At 43.6% G+C, this 14,665-nt stretch overlaps 1 protein-coding gene across 1 annotated transcript in view; it reads right to left on the reverse strand.

The window, feature by feature from the left end:
• The window catches only part of PRAG1 (PEAK1 related, kinase-activating pseudokinase 1), a 47,689-nt gene that overhangs the window by 15,931 nt on the left and 17,093 nt on the right, over positions 1-14,665 (reverse strand). The window contains exon 4 of the mRNA XM_082863733.1: positions 3,994-4,151. Coding sequence (XP_082719859.1) covers positions 3,994-4,151 — 158 coding nt within the window. The remainder of the gene's footprint in view (positions 1-3,993; positions 4,152-14,665) is intronic.

Below are 14,665 nucleotides of genomic sequence, written 5' to 3' on the forward strand. Positions count from 1 at the left end.
GGGTCAGGCTGTCACTCATTCTGACTGACGTCTTTGTGGACTTAGTATCTCCCCACCCTTCCCTGGCCCCTTCCTGGCTGACTTTTCCCCATAGCACTTACTGCCATCTGACACACTGGCTACTTTAGTCCCTTATCTTCCTCATTGCCCATCTCTCCCCACTAGAATGTGAGCTCCACGAAAGGAAGGGACAGGGCATTTTTTTGTCACTGCTGTATCTTCAGCATCTAAAACTATATCCAGCCCATAGTTTGTATTCAACAAATATCTATCAAACCAATGACTGAATTAATGTCTATATTTCAAAAATCTTCTTGGCATTATTGTTGAGAAACACAAGCTGACTACTGTCAAGATATTTAATTAACTTCCTGTGTTTCTGGTTGGCAGTTACAAAAAAATCAGAACACAAACACTGCCTTGGTGCATAGCTTCATGGGAGTTTATAAGTATATTCACTACTGTATAGTTATTTAGACCTCTCATCTATCACTTCTGCCCATATTTTCAGTTCAACACAGCACTCATCTCCTTTGGGAATAGGGGAACCTGGCATCTATGATGTTTGTTTAACTGTGGAACTGAGTTGTAATGTTATCCTAAATCAAAAGGGAAAATGATCTTAATGCAATTATGAGGTCTGCGTATTTAAAAGTAACCATTTAAAAGCACAAGAGTCTTCTGGTGACCATTTCTGCTGATCATTCCCCCCAGGCCCATCCATCCATCCACTACAGAGGACCTTCCCCTTGGCAGCGTTCGTGGATCTGTCCTAATACATGCAGTTTGTCCCTCTTCAACCAAGCATAAACCCGACAACTGCTTAGATGGATTTTTCCTTTCACCGAGTTGACCCACTGTTCAATGGAACTGCCCACATGGACAAATGGGATAACAGATGTGCTTGGAGAAGTATGGAATGTGATACAAGCACAAAGAGCTGACATTAACACCGATATAAAATATTTTGTCAACGAAAAGTTTAGACACACTCGTTTTTAAAATGCAACCAAGTTATAGCTTTTGATTATGTTTATTTTACTTAGAAAATTTAAAACTATATTTTGAGGGACCACAAAATCTGAATGGTAGAAAACTAATTTTCACCATTAACCCTGATGAGCTTCCAAGAAGTTTACACAAACTACTACTATGCTATGCCCCGGAATGACTTTGTCCTTAACTCCCCCAGGCCCACCCATACCACAGAGGCACAAAGTCCACGAAATGCATTGTTTTCGTTACTGAATTCTTACTGACAAAAATCAATGTATAGTTGAATGGTCTCTTTTGACTTAATATATAATATTAAAGAGGTGGACGCTACATTCTTGACCTAACTCTACCTCTCCCATTTGGATTCCCTCTCTCAGCTTTGTCGCTAGATGCCGAATAGTAACAAAAGGCACGATGGGTCAGTATTTCAGCTACGAGGTAAAAGTGAGTAAGGATTCACAGGATGGAAAGCTAATTGTTCAGTAATAGATTAAAGCCAGCTGTCTTGCCTACTGACGAGCGGTTGAATGAAGGGTTTCTTACATTTTAGGACCTGCGGTTCTGGACATTCTCCAGCTTAATGTTTAAGAGACACAGAAAAGGAAGAAAAGAGAGAGAGAGAATGCCTGTGGTCTCTTGCCGGTTTCAAAGCATGGTTCTGGGTACAGAGCCATAAGTAGGAGCAGCAGATAGAAACTGCTTTGCTCTGAGAAGCCAGAGTCCGGTTAGAAGGTATATATACCTTTTTGTTGATCTTCTAGGAATCTAAATTTCGAGGTGCATTTCCACTGAATAACTCGTTCGTGATAAAGGACTAACCATGAAAATATATTCTTTTTTAAAAATTGAAGTACAGTTGATTTACAATGTGATTTCAGTGTCAGGCGTACAAGAAAATATATTCATTTTAATTCGAAAATGACTGAGTTAGGTGTCACCATTGTACTCATAAACCCTCAAGTGGCTCCCTATTTCCAAACTCCACAAACTGGTTTTGAGAGTTTTGTACAATCCAGCCCCCAGCCTCCCACCACCTCATGTCCCACTGCCCCTCATTTGCTTCCACTGAAGTGCGTTGGGCTGGTCTGACCCTTTCCCCATGTGCACCGCTAACCCTGTGCCTTCTCTCCTCTTGAATTGTTTCCTTAACCTGCAAAGACCCCTCCTCCTCCCTCTACCTTCTCAATTTTAACCACTCTGGAGACAAGAGCTGAAGTCCCATGTCCTCAAAAAGCCTTCTCGGGACTTGCTTGGCAGTGGAGTGGTTAAGACTCCACGCTTCCACTGCAGGGAACGTGGGTTCAATCCCTGGTCAGGGAACTAAGATCCCACATGTCTCAGGCGCGGCGCAAAAGAAAAAAAAAAAAAAGCCTTCCCTGAACCCTCACAATGAATCAGCACTCATTGATTTCTCTCTCTCTGGAAGCTTTCATAAGCACTCCTGTTCTGAGCAGCCCAATTTCCTAGCTTAACCCATGCACCCACATGTCACGTATTTTAATCTTACCTTCCTGGCTAGACCGTGTAAGAGCCCTGAGAGCAAACATCATGATCTGCTGGTTCTGAGAAGCAAAGTGCTGGGGCAATTAAGTCCAGTTCTCACCAACACCAACTGGCAAGTGGAGGATGAAAGACCCCTCCCTCAGAATTGCTCACAATCCCAAGACAGCAGGTCAGGGCTGACCAGCACAGGGACTAACGGTTCACGTGCCCAGCCCGGCCTTCGATGGCATAAGGTGCCTTGTAGAATTTCTGCACAATGGAATGGGAAAAGGAAAAAGATAGAAACCCAGGAAAATCTGCAGAGAAAGAAAATCCTCTTTTGCCACGTCCCACCCAAATCAAGGCTAAGATATTTCCTGTTTTGAAGTCAGAGCTGTCAGAAGTTTCCCATCAGAACACACCACAGGCTGACGTACAACATATGCTTTTGTCTTAGCAGCGCTAATCCTTTAGATAGAAAAATGTTGGTGACAGTAAATTCACAATGGAACCCTCTACTCCAAAAATGCCTACTGAGAGGAAATACTTCCTTAGGACTGGGAAAGACAGTCATGCTAGCACACGTCCAAACGTAACATGCTAGGGCAAGTCAATGAGAAAAGCAGGAGAGGACACACACTCAAGTGTTAAAGGGTGAAGGTTTTAATACTACCCATCACAACTATAGGAAAGCAAGAGTTTTTTTTTTTTAAGAATACAGTCGTCCTTCCTTATCTGCGGGGAATTGGTTCCAGGAATCGCCTCAGCTACCCAAATCCGTGGATGCTCAAGTCCCTTATATAAAATGGCGAGTACCATCGGCCCTCTGTACCCGCGGGGTCTGCATCCGCGGATTTAACCAACAGAGGTCGGAAATTCTTTGAATCTGCGAATTCGGAGCCCGAGAATACCAAGGGCCGACTGTACACCCAGTCAGGACTTGGCCACATATTACACCTTAGAGCTTAATCCAGAAAGTGGGATGGATGGTGGTCTAATGAAGCCGGCATGCTTTAATTCAACACACACTTATGTAAACGCCTGCTGTGTGTCCAAGGAAGTGTGTGTGTGTGTGTGTGTGTGTGTGTGTGTGTGTGTGCCCATGAAACAATGAGAGAGACAGAGGGTGGAGGAGGGGGAATTTGTGGTTGGCATGCACCCAATCCCCTGTAAGCTAATCCTGAGGACAGAAATGGAACGCAGACCTATACACAGATGTCTCATTACCCAAGGAATCAGGAGTCTTTCGATATGCTTCCAACTTCAGCCTCCTCCCACCTTGCTGCCATGCGGATGCGCTGTGTGTAACTGGAGAGGGAGATATGGGATGAGGCACCTTGTCATAAATTCAATAGGGAATAAATGTCAACTGCTCCTTGGTAGAGTCTACTTCACAGGGAAAGTGGGACCAAGACAGTAGGTCTAGCTCAGCCCTTCCGAATCTAGGCAATTAACCCAGGCTGGCCTTCCAGACTCAGGGAATCTAAGCCTCTCCATCAAGGTCAAGTCTGTTACCTCCGTCGCTGCAGGTCCTGGAGTCGGAGGCCAGGCTGTCCGTGGAGCCCGTGGTGAAGCTGACGTGGAGGCCCCTGAAGGATGGGCTGAGGCTCTCAGCAGAGCCCTGGCTCACCTTCTCCAAATCAGAGCTGCTCTTGTTCATTTTTAAAAGGTGCCTGGAAAATGTAGAAACAAATGATAGAAGTAATTAATTTGGTTTCTGTTCAAAAACCAGCTGATGGATTATGAACCTACTATGCTCCTGAAGCCTGATCAGTGCTAGTAAGTTTTAAAAAAACAATTTGGGGAAGAGAGAACAGGGACTCTTCTGAAACCTTACGCACGTGAATGGCAGGAGATTTCTCAAGCATGGTTAAGGAGAAGTGAGTCTATTAAATTTAGAAAAGCACCAAAATCATGATTTGGGAGGAACTGCCTTCATATTCTGGCCCCGTCTGCCAAAACATTTACGTCATCTACTATATCCTATGTAACATCTCTACAAAGAAAAATTGAACATTATCATACAAGCCAATGTATAGAGATACACAGAGATTGGGTAGGTTTTGCAAGATCACAGGACAAGGGAATTGCAGATTCAGACCAAAAACAAGAGATTTCTTTTGTGCCTGATACCCTCTTGACATAGCTTCAAAGGGTCTAGCTTATTCCTTGGACTTAAGGTCAATTTTAACCAGACATCTAGTGCAATGTTTAGATGGAACCATTTTAACATAACCCTTATTCCAGAACTATGGAATGAATCTGCCCTTAGGCTTTCTATGAAATCTTTGATTGCATCTCTAAGACAGCATGACCGATACATCAGGGACAGGAATACCAAGTTCAAGAAAAAAGAACTCGCCTTGGAGAAAACAGTTCCATTATTAAGTGGAAGGTTTAGCTTATTGATTTCTCTTTCCCTCTTTCCAAGGACTACATGAATATTCACTCTGACCTGACATTTTCCCCACGCAGCCGGACAGACCACAATCAATCCAGCCCTTTCCCTGTTGGTGGTAACCCAGATTTGTCTGAACTGATATTTCCTGATTACATGCCTGCTCCCACTACGGCAGATCTATATCTCAATATCTGCTGTAGGAAATACACAATACAGTATTGATTTGGCATCAGAACTGCCTCATTTAACGCACATGACCTTACAGCCAAGAATGTATCGATCATTCTCTGTGTTCAATATTGCGCAGCCCTGTACTGGTCCTCACAGGCACTGGAATCCCTTGTTCATTAACAGAAAAGTTTAGAGAAAGTTCGCTCCCATGAAATGTGCTCCCTAGAAACATGTCTGTCTCCCCACCTCCAACCCTTAGAACCAGATTAAAAGACGTTTTAAAGCTGTTACACCTAAGTGTGACAGTGATGGCAATGTTACAACTAATAGTATTCTTTATATTTCAATGTCACTGTAGGGACCGTGGGGATGTCAAATCTTTTGGAAGTGCTACGGCAGTATATTATCTTTATTTTACCCTCTGGCAAAATATAATCATAGAAAGTTTCATAAAATATTTTTAGCCTCATCAAATCCATCAATAATGGCTTTGCAGATGAAGCCAAGATATGAAGCTGTGAATAACGACAAGTCCTCAGTCTAGGAGAAAAGCCAGATCTACGGCAATCCAACTACGCTGCCCTCTTCAAAGTGGCCCCTGGAGTCTCTTGGTTTTCAGGCTCAGAAGGCTGCCAAGGGAGAAATTCCAGCACCATAGCTGCTGAGCTGGTGCAGAAAAACACTAGATGAAATGTATATAAATAGATGAAACTAAGAAGTACATAAATGTGTGTATGTACGAGTATATACAGATACACATATGCACACATACACATAATTATTTAGTATAACAGTGAAGCATTAAAAGAAAGAAAAATGCGCAGTGCCAGATGCAAAGAGAACAATGATTTTCAAATGACTAGTAGTGAATGAATGGCCAGGTCCATTTCATGAGCCAAGGCAGTTTACCAACTAGCAGTTTATTTTAATAAGAACAGACCAGAAAAAAATATGAAAATATAGAGTGAGGATTTGTGAAACTTTGTTTTGTGGAATTTTTGTTTCGTGTGTGTATGTGTGTTGGATCACAATATTAAATATATTTCTTTAAAATATATTTTAAAAACCTGGTTCAAAAAAGGTTAAATAGGGATAGACAAACTTTTCCTTAAAGGCCAGATGGTAAATATTTTAGGCTCACAGATCATATAGTCTCTGTTGCAAGTATCAACTCCGCTGTTGTAGCAGGAAAGCAGCCATTATATGTCAACAAATGGGTACGTTTTCTAGTAATACTTTATTCACAGACATAGATGGCTGGCCTGTGGGTGGTGGATTACTGACTCCTGATCTATTGATAGAACAGCCTTATTCAACAGAAGTATAATGCAAGTCATATATCTATACATGTATATATATATATAAAATTTAAAAAATTTTAGTAGCCAAATTATAGATGAAATTAATTTTAATGTATTTTATTTCACAAAATGCATAAAAATATTGTCATTTCAACATGCAATGAATATAACATTATTAATGAGATATTTTATATATTTTTTTCATTCTAAGTCTTCAAAATCTGGTATGTATTTTATATTTACAGCACATTGCAATTTAGGCTCACCACATTTTAACTAGTGGCTATTGCACTGTACAGTGCAGATCTAGAGAAACTCATGCATGGACAAGACTGTTCACAGTGTTACTAACAGCAAAAACAAAATCATAAACAGTCCAATGTCCATCAATAAAGGAGTGGATACACTGTGGTAGAGTCTTGTAATGGAATACCACATAGCATTCAAAAATAAATAAACTTGATTTTAAGGTACCAGTATGAAAATTATTCTTAAAATGTTGAATATTAAAAGTAGATTGCAAAAGGCTCATGTAAAGTGTGATACCATTTATATACAATTTAAAAACACATAATGATGCTATGTATTCTTTATATATTACATATATGTGGTAAAATGGAAATAACTTCATCAACTTCAAGATAGTGATGACTCTGGGTAGCAAGGGGAAATTGAAATGGAAATTGGATGAACAGGGATCTTCCACTGTACCTGCAATATTTTATTTTAAAAAATCCAAAACAGGTAACAAAATGTTAATATTTGAAAAATCTTAGGGGGACACATGAAAGTGAGTTAAATTATTCTTTGAACTTCATCGTATGCTTGAAATACTTGATAAGTTGAAAATGAACACAGAAATGTTCATTTCTAGAAAGAAGGAAAGAAAATCACTAGGGCCTGAATGAGTCCAGGATGGCCATTCCTGTTGACCTGTTGCTGAGCCTCTGAAAGGCAAGGAACACAGAGATGACCCAGTGAGATTTCCATCAGTCCCCATGGGACAGACAGGCTCTATGAGGATTGGTTCCGCCACAGAATAGCCTCATGGATGGAAAAAGTTATTTCTCAGTCCTAACAACTCACCTGAGACTGTGGGTGTTAATTTTTCTGCATCTAGTCACTATGAGAAGTCATAGCTGTGAAGCCCACCAAGTGAATGCAGACAAAACCAGATTATTCCTGTGGTTGCAGGATAAATTCTCCGTGTGTGCGTGTGTGTGTGCGTGTGTGTGTGCGTGTGTGTGTGTGTGTGTGTGTGTGTAGGGAAGTGGGAAGCCTCCAAATGCAGACTTTGGTCAATCTTAGTACAAGCCACAAGTGGAATTTTCATGTTTCCATGGCTTCTGGGGATATTACTACTGTTTCTCTACCAAAAAAGCTCAGGAAGCCCAGGTTCCCGCCCAGTAACAAAAACCCAATAGGCAGTTGGGGTGCTTAGATGTAAATAAGGAGGAAAGGGGTGACCCCTTCTCTTAAATCTGTCATATGAACTGCATCAAATATCTTCCACCTTGGAAACCTGTATGATCTGCTGTCTTAGAGAATTGCCACTTTAATTATTGAATGAACAAAAACACACCAGATTTGAAAATGAAAGGGGAAGCTGGCCATCAAAGCAGACTGACAATCACATTGTTTTTGTATCTCCAGTCTGCATGTGCAGTAGATTTCTTAAGAATCCCTGCAAAAGGCTTAACATTCCGAAGGTGACTTTTCTGAGCCCTAATGGATTGTTCTGTCAGATGCAAGGCCAAGGTCAATCCGAATGTACTCAGCAACGCATAACAAGACTATACTTATTCTTTTCTAAAGGCACTTTTCCCTCATTAATGATAGTTTGATTTGCCTTTCATAAAGCCAGTGCAAACCATCTATAAGATGAACTGATGTCATGTGATTTAAGGAAGTGGCTTCATGGGCCCAAAACCACATCTAGTCTTTCCTCTCTGGGTGGCAAATAACACTCTTATCAGCTGAGAGCCGGGCCGCACAGATGTCTTTGCTCCGCGCTGTGATAAATGACTTGCTCTTGCTCAGACTTCCTTCCCTGCCTCCCCACGTTGATTAGACACAGTCACAGGAGAGCAGCGTGAAATACACAGCCAGTGGCACAGCGTCCTTAGAGACCTGAGCCCTGCAGCTGCTGCCCGGTGTTTGCAGAATGGCTTTTCCCCCCATTGTCCTTGGAGAAAGAAGCCTTGCCAGAGTTTTCTCCATACTGTATTAGTAGAAAGCTGCAAAAAATAATAATAATCCAGCCGGAAAAGCCATCTGCCAGACTTCCTCATCTGTAGGAAAAAAGCCGAGTCTAAAAATACCCCCTGAGTTTTCAGAATGTCCAAAATTTTTAACGGATACTGGACCCCAGTGTGGGTCAGAGATTGTATCTCGAACTTCACATGGCTGCTAGAATCCTCATACGGCAGCACAACTTAAAGTGTGACAGAGGCACATTTTCATTCTCACGGCTGACTTTGGTTTAGTTCACATCCATTTGGTTGAAAACTTTTTGCTTCTGGAGCAGAAGATATGAAAAGTCACATAATGCCAGCATGCAGTTTTAGACTAGCTCTCCAGACCCTGGTACACAATCACACCACCCAGCCTTTGGATTGGGCAAGTTCACTGCTAAGTTTAGCCTTTTGGAGAAGCCCTTGCGGGTAGCTCTGAAAGCACAAACACGTTAGAAAACTCTATATACCTTGTTTACATTACCAAGAAGTGAAAACAGACTGATTTAGATGCGAATGAATCAAGTCATGCCTAAATCAAAGAATGAGAGCCTCTTACCATCCCGGACTCCAGCCTGCGGTGCTGGGATCATCCGCATGGCCCCCCAGAGCCTGGGGATGGGCCGTGCCAGTGACCGTGGGGTCGGGTCCCGTGGAGCAGCCCTGAGGATGAAGGGTCAGCTTCAGAGGCGGCTGAGAGTGCCCTGTCAGACCACTGTGAATTCACCAGCTCAGAGCTCTCCGTTTCCCCTCAGTTCCTCTCTGACTTTTCTATAAAATGCACTTCCTGCAAAAGCACAGGAAAATAGGGACGGCTTTGCCTCTGTGACCCGCAGCTTTCAATCTCCAATTGTCCTGTTGGGCTGCATCATTAGAAGCAATTCAAATACCCTCTCAAATACACTCGGTTTCACCCCATTCATTCTCTACTATTTGGCCACATCCTAAAGTCAAAATCATTCAATGATTTGAGCTAAAACATGGGGTTTGCTTGGTGAATAAGAGCACCCCGTTTTTATTTATCTTATGCCTGTAGGACCTGCAGTGCATCCCCCATCCTGTCTCTTCTGACTTTCAGATTTTCCAACGAATAAATATTGACTGCCTGCTGCGTGCCGGGCACTGTGTCAGGTCTTGTGCATACAATAGTGAGTAGAGGTGACACCGTCCCTGCTTCAACAGCCCTTCCCTGGTGGCACAGTGGTTAAGAATCCACCTGCCAATGCAGGGGACACAGGTTCGAGCCCTGGTCCGGGAAGATCCCACATGCCACGGAGCAACTAAGCCCGTGCGCCACAACTACTGACCTGCACGCCTAGAGACCATGCTCCGCAACAAGAGAAGCCACCACAACGAGAAGCCCACGTACCACAACGAAGAGTAGCCCCTGCTCGCTACAACCAGAGAAAAGCCCGTGCGCAGCAACAAACACCCAATGCGGCCCAAAATAAATAAATAAATAAATTTAAAAACATATTTATCTACAACCTGGTAGATAAATATTGATCAATCTCCTTTCAAAAAGTATATACAGGGTTCAAGCCACATCTTCCAAAAAGATCTGCAGCCTTGGGGCAGATCATCCTGACTCAAAATCTTTCCAAAATTCTACTCTAATAATGATGACCAACCCTGAAGAGCCCTACACGGAGCTCTTGTAAGTATTCTTGACCTTGGCAGCCATACTAGATCAGCTCTGGTCCTCTATGGTGACAGAAACACACACCCTGGATTTTCTTTGACACTCCCTATTTCAAATATTTCCCCACACGGTCTGTACATTAGAACATATGCCTAGTTTTTAGTTTGGAAAAAAATTATCACCATTTTGGTTAATCAATACCTATTACTTATGCTCATATATACTTTGCTCTAATGGGGCTAGTCTCCCACTGTCCGCAAAGCACCCTGCATTCCTGTCCTTTCCCCACCTTGGCACAGAGGAAAACATTCTCTCTCCCCTTCAAACCTTTTCCATCCCCAAGACCTAGCAGCAGGATCACTCACCTAAAAACCCTTCCTAAACCATCTCAATCTTCTCTGACTGGTCTCTCCCCTCTGGAACTCACACCAAACAGTCTGATTCACATAGCTAAGCATTTGGTTATAATCCTGGTTAGATTACTCTGTTTCATGTGAAATAGGCTTGTTGCCACCACAATTATAAACTGTTTGAGGAGCTGTGTCATAGTCAGGACATGCTGGAACACAGAGTAATTATTACATATTTCTTGATTAAGTTTATCTGCCTCTGTTTCAATAACTGGGAGGCATCTAGGAGGATAAATGTTTCCTTTAAGAAAAGAATTACACTTGCCCAGCAAAACTTGCAAAAGGGGCAAAACTTGCAAGAGGCAGGGACACTGAGTAAACAACAGCCCTCAGCAAAGCTGGACCTTTCTCATATCTACAAAATATAACAGTCCCAAAATATCCTGAATTTACACAATCTTGCAGTTAAAAAAATTTTTTTTTCAAGAGATGGGATGAGAAAGGCAGATAGCTACGCCAGAAAGGTTCTTATTGTTTTTATCTTTAGTGCTCTTTGATGAAGATGCTATGGGAGTTATTTTGCAAGTGTCTAAGTGCCAAATGAAGGAACTAAAGGATCCAGTCTGCTCTGGGGCAGGTTTCCCCGCTGATTTATTAGCATGTATAAAGATAGGAAATCAGTTTCATTTTGGGTCAGATGACCTTTACGGTCCCCATGCAGACTTGTTAATTTGCATTTGCAGTTAATGCACTGGTGACTGCTGGGGCTCTTCAAGCTGAAAAAGCCTTTGGTTCAACCCAAAAATGAATGTGCTTTGCATTCAGTGGAAACCATTTAAAAATAGAAATAAAGCCTTTTTTTTTTTTTTTTTTTTTTGCGGTACACGGGCCTCTCACTCTTGTGGCCTCTCCCGTTGCGGAGCACAGGCTCCGGACGCGCAGGCTCAGCGGCCATGGCTTATGGGCCCAGCCACTCCGCGGTATGTGGGATCTTCCCGGACCGGGGTACGAACCCGTGTCCCACTGCATCGGCAGGCGGACTCTCAACCACTGCGCCACCAGGGAAGCCCAAGCCACGCTTATTTTTAAAGATAGTGGTAAGCGCGCCTGTGCACGCACGCACGCACGCCTGCACCTACACACACATCTTTAGGTTACTAGTTAGCTAGTATAAAAATGGATAAAAATGCTTAAATTGGTCAAATGGAAATTTGGAGCCATTTGCCCTGACTATACACAGATATACTTTGGCGTTGAGAGACACAAATGGTTTTAAAAGATGACCTTTCCTGTCTTGGAAAATCAGTCTCTTATTTGTGGCCGCAAGTCTGCGTGGCTGTGTCCTTCCCCAAGGAGGTTCTGGTGCAGGAGTGAGAAGGGCAGATGTTTGCAACTACCAAGCGTGGGGAGGTTTCAGCTAAGGCTGAGGATGGGGAGACCAGCTGTTGAGAGCAAGTAAGAGAGTACGGAAGAACACAGCGGCTGGACCCCATCACCGGGTCCACTACGCTTACACCTCCAATCCCATCACCTGAGAACAATAAGTCTTCAACTCCTGGCCTGTTAAGCCAAGGTGGAAGCTCTTACATCTGTTCACACAGGGGCAGATGGGAAAGAAGACAATGAATAACCACTGGAAGTAAAGACTGAACAACTGCAATCCACAGAGGGGCCCCTCCCACCAGCTGCCCTGCCCACAGGCCAGCATAGCGTGGAAGGACCCTCTGGAGCCTTTGGGAACAACAGCAATGTAAGCATTTGAATAGCTTCCCAGACAGATTCCAGAGTCACCCAGGAAGGCCACTGATGTAGTTAAGAGCATGAACACTGGGGCTCCGCTGCCTGGGTTTGGGGTCCTTGCTCCACTGCTTACTGGCTGGGTGTCTTGGAAAAGACGCTTAATCTCTCTGTGCTATAGCTTCCCATCCATAAAATGGAGATAACAATACTACTTACCTCATTGTGGGGAAGGAGAGTGGTTAGGAAGATTCAATGAGTTAATATTTAAAAAGCGCTAAAAACAGCACCAGGTACATAGAAGGTACTGGTTATACAGAAAGATGGGTGGATGGGTGGATGGATGGATAGATGGGGAGAGAGACAGAGAGAAGACTTCAGCAGTCTACAGCAAACCCAGTAATTCTTTCTGCTACCTGGATAGAAGCAGAAAATGGATGGGCTAGAGATTTCACTCTCTTGGTACTTTGAAGAGACCCAAAAAAGAAAGTTCATCAGGGTGATTCTTTGAGGACATGCATTATTCTAAAATAACTAGGAAGAGTTGACTTGTCTGTCATCCAGACCTCAGTTTGAATCTACATATTCAAGTGCTTGATAAACGGTAGTGTAGCTCCAGGTTCAGGGGCTGACGTAGTCTTCAGATGACCAGGTAGCTTAGCTCCATTACACAAAAATTTAGAAACAGAAGAACCTCTTTTATTATATTAGCCTGCCTCCCCACTGTAAAAAAAGAACCTCCCATGATTCCTTCCCCCTTCACACCACCTCCCCACCCTCTAGCACACAGAAGACTTCCAGTGATGGACTGAACTGAAACTGTACTGAGTTGTTGCCCACCAACCTGGGAATCGCCGCTGTTCTAGTCCTGACCTATTCCTGTTGGAATCAATCCACCACAATGATCTCTGCCTGGCCAGAATCTTTTTGTTTCTTACTGATTTTGGCAAGCCTGCTTTCAGAATGATCTTTCCCTCCTTCTCTTGACTCAGCAAATGCTTCAAGTCCACTTTGTTGGCCCAGCTTCTGAGCCCAGCTATTGGGCTTAAGAAATCTGTATGTATTTATGTTAGATTTCATTCCTACCCTCCTGACTCGGGAGATTCAGGCTATTTGTAACTAAGCGCCTAGGATGATCTACTTCTCTACTCTCCACTTTGGTCCAGCCTGTTGCCTAATAAGGATAAGGTTCCCCTCCTACTCCTGGGTCAGTTTGTCAGCACCCTCTTACCTGCTCCCCAACAGCTTCATCTCCTGTCCACAGACTTAGCTGAACCCTCCCCACCCCAGGTAAGAGTTCTGGTCACCCAATTCCAACATGGGATGGTGTGCTCCCCACGCCATCAATTCTTGGACACCAGCTGGGTGTTCTACCATTCAACTCAATTCTGACACTATCTACCCAGAGACAGCATCAGGTTCCACAAGGTTAAGGGCTCAGTCCCACCAGACCGCCCTCTGTTGCAGACGACCGGCTAGGGTTAGACAGGTTGGAGGTTCCAAACTGGCTGCAGAAGCTCACAGAGAAACATGTTACTTAAAATTAAAAGCACACGACTCAGGAAGAGCCAGATGGAAGAGACGCCTCGGGCAAGGTATAGGGAAAGGGCAGGGAGCCGCCATGCCCTCTCCCAGTGCCCCACAGGCCACATGTGCCACTTGCTTCACCAACCTGGAAGCTCTCTGAAGCCTGTCCTTTTGGGTTTTTATGGAGGCTTCATTACATTACATATGCATGACTGATTAAATAATTTAAATCATCGGCCACTGGAGACAGATTCAACCACCAGTCCCTCTCCCCTCCCTGGAGGTGGTAGTGGGGGGTAAGACTGAAATACCGACCCTAATTACATGATTGGTTCCCCTGGCAACCGGCTTCATCCTTAGGTGGGGTCCAAAAGTCAGCTCATTAACATAATAAAAGACACCTTTATGGCTTTCAGCACTTAGGAAATTCCAAGGGTTTTAGGAGCTCTGTGCCAGCAATGGGGAGGAAGACCAAATGTAGATTTCTTATTATAAATCAAAATATCAAACTAGGTAACTCCAAACATCCTCACTCTTCACTAGGCAGCCCAGTGCTTCTCTAGGAAAGCACAAAACCGTGCAGACTGGGACCACAATCAACGCATGCTTCCTGACCAGCTAGCTCTTGCGGCTCCCTGGCCATCCTTTCACTGGACCTCCCATTCTCCAAAGCAAGACTGCTGTTAAGTATTTCCTCGCACACACATTTTACTTTTCTGTTTCCGTAGAGACGACTACCTGGGTTTGCTCCAACTCCCTGCTACTGTAAGCAATGTTGTAAAGATCTTCACTGGGGCTTCCCTGGTGGCGCAGCGGCTGAGAAT

Source organism: Leucopleurus acutus, assembly GCF_964270905.1.
Source record: "Leucopleurus acutus genome assembly, chromosome: 21".
Classification (NCBI taxonomy): Eukaryota; Metazoa; Chordata; class Mammalia; order Artiodactyla; family Delphinidae; genus Leucopleurus; species Leucopleurus acutus.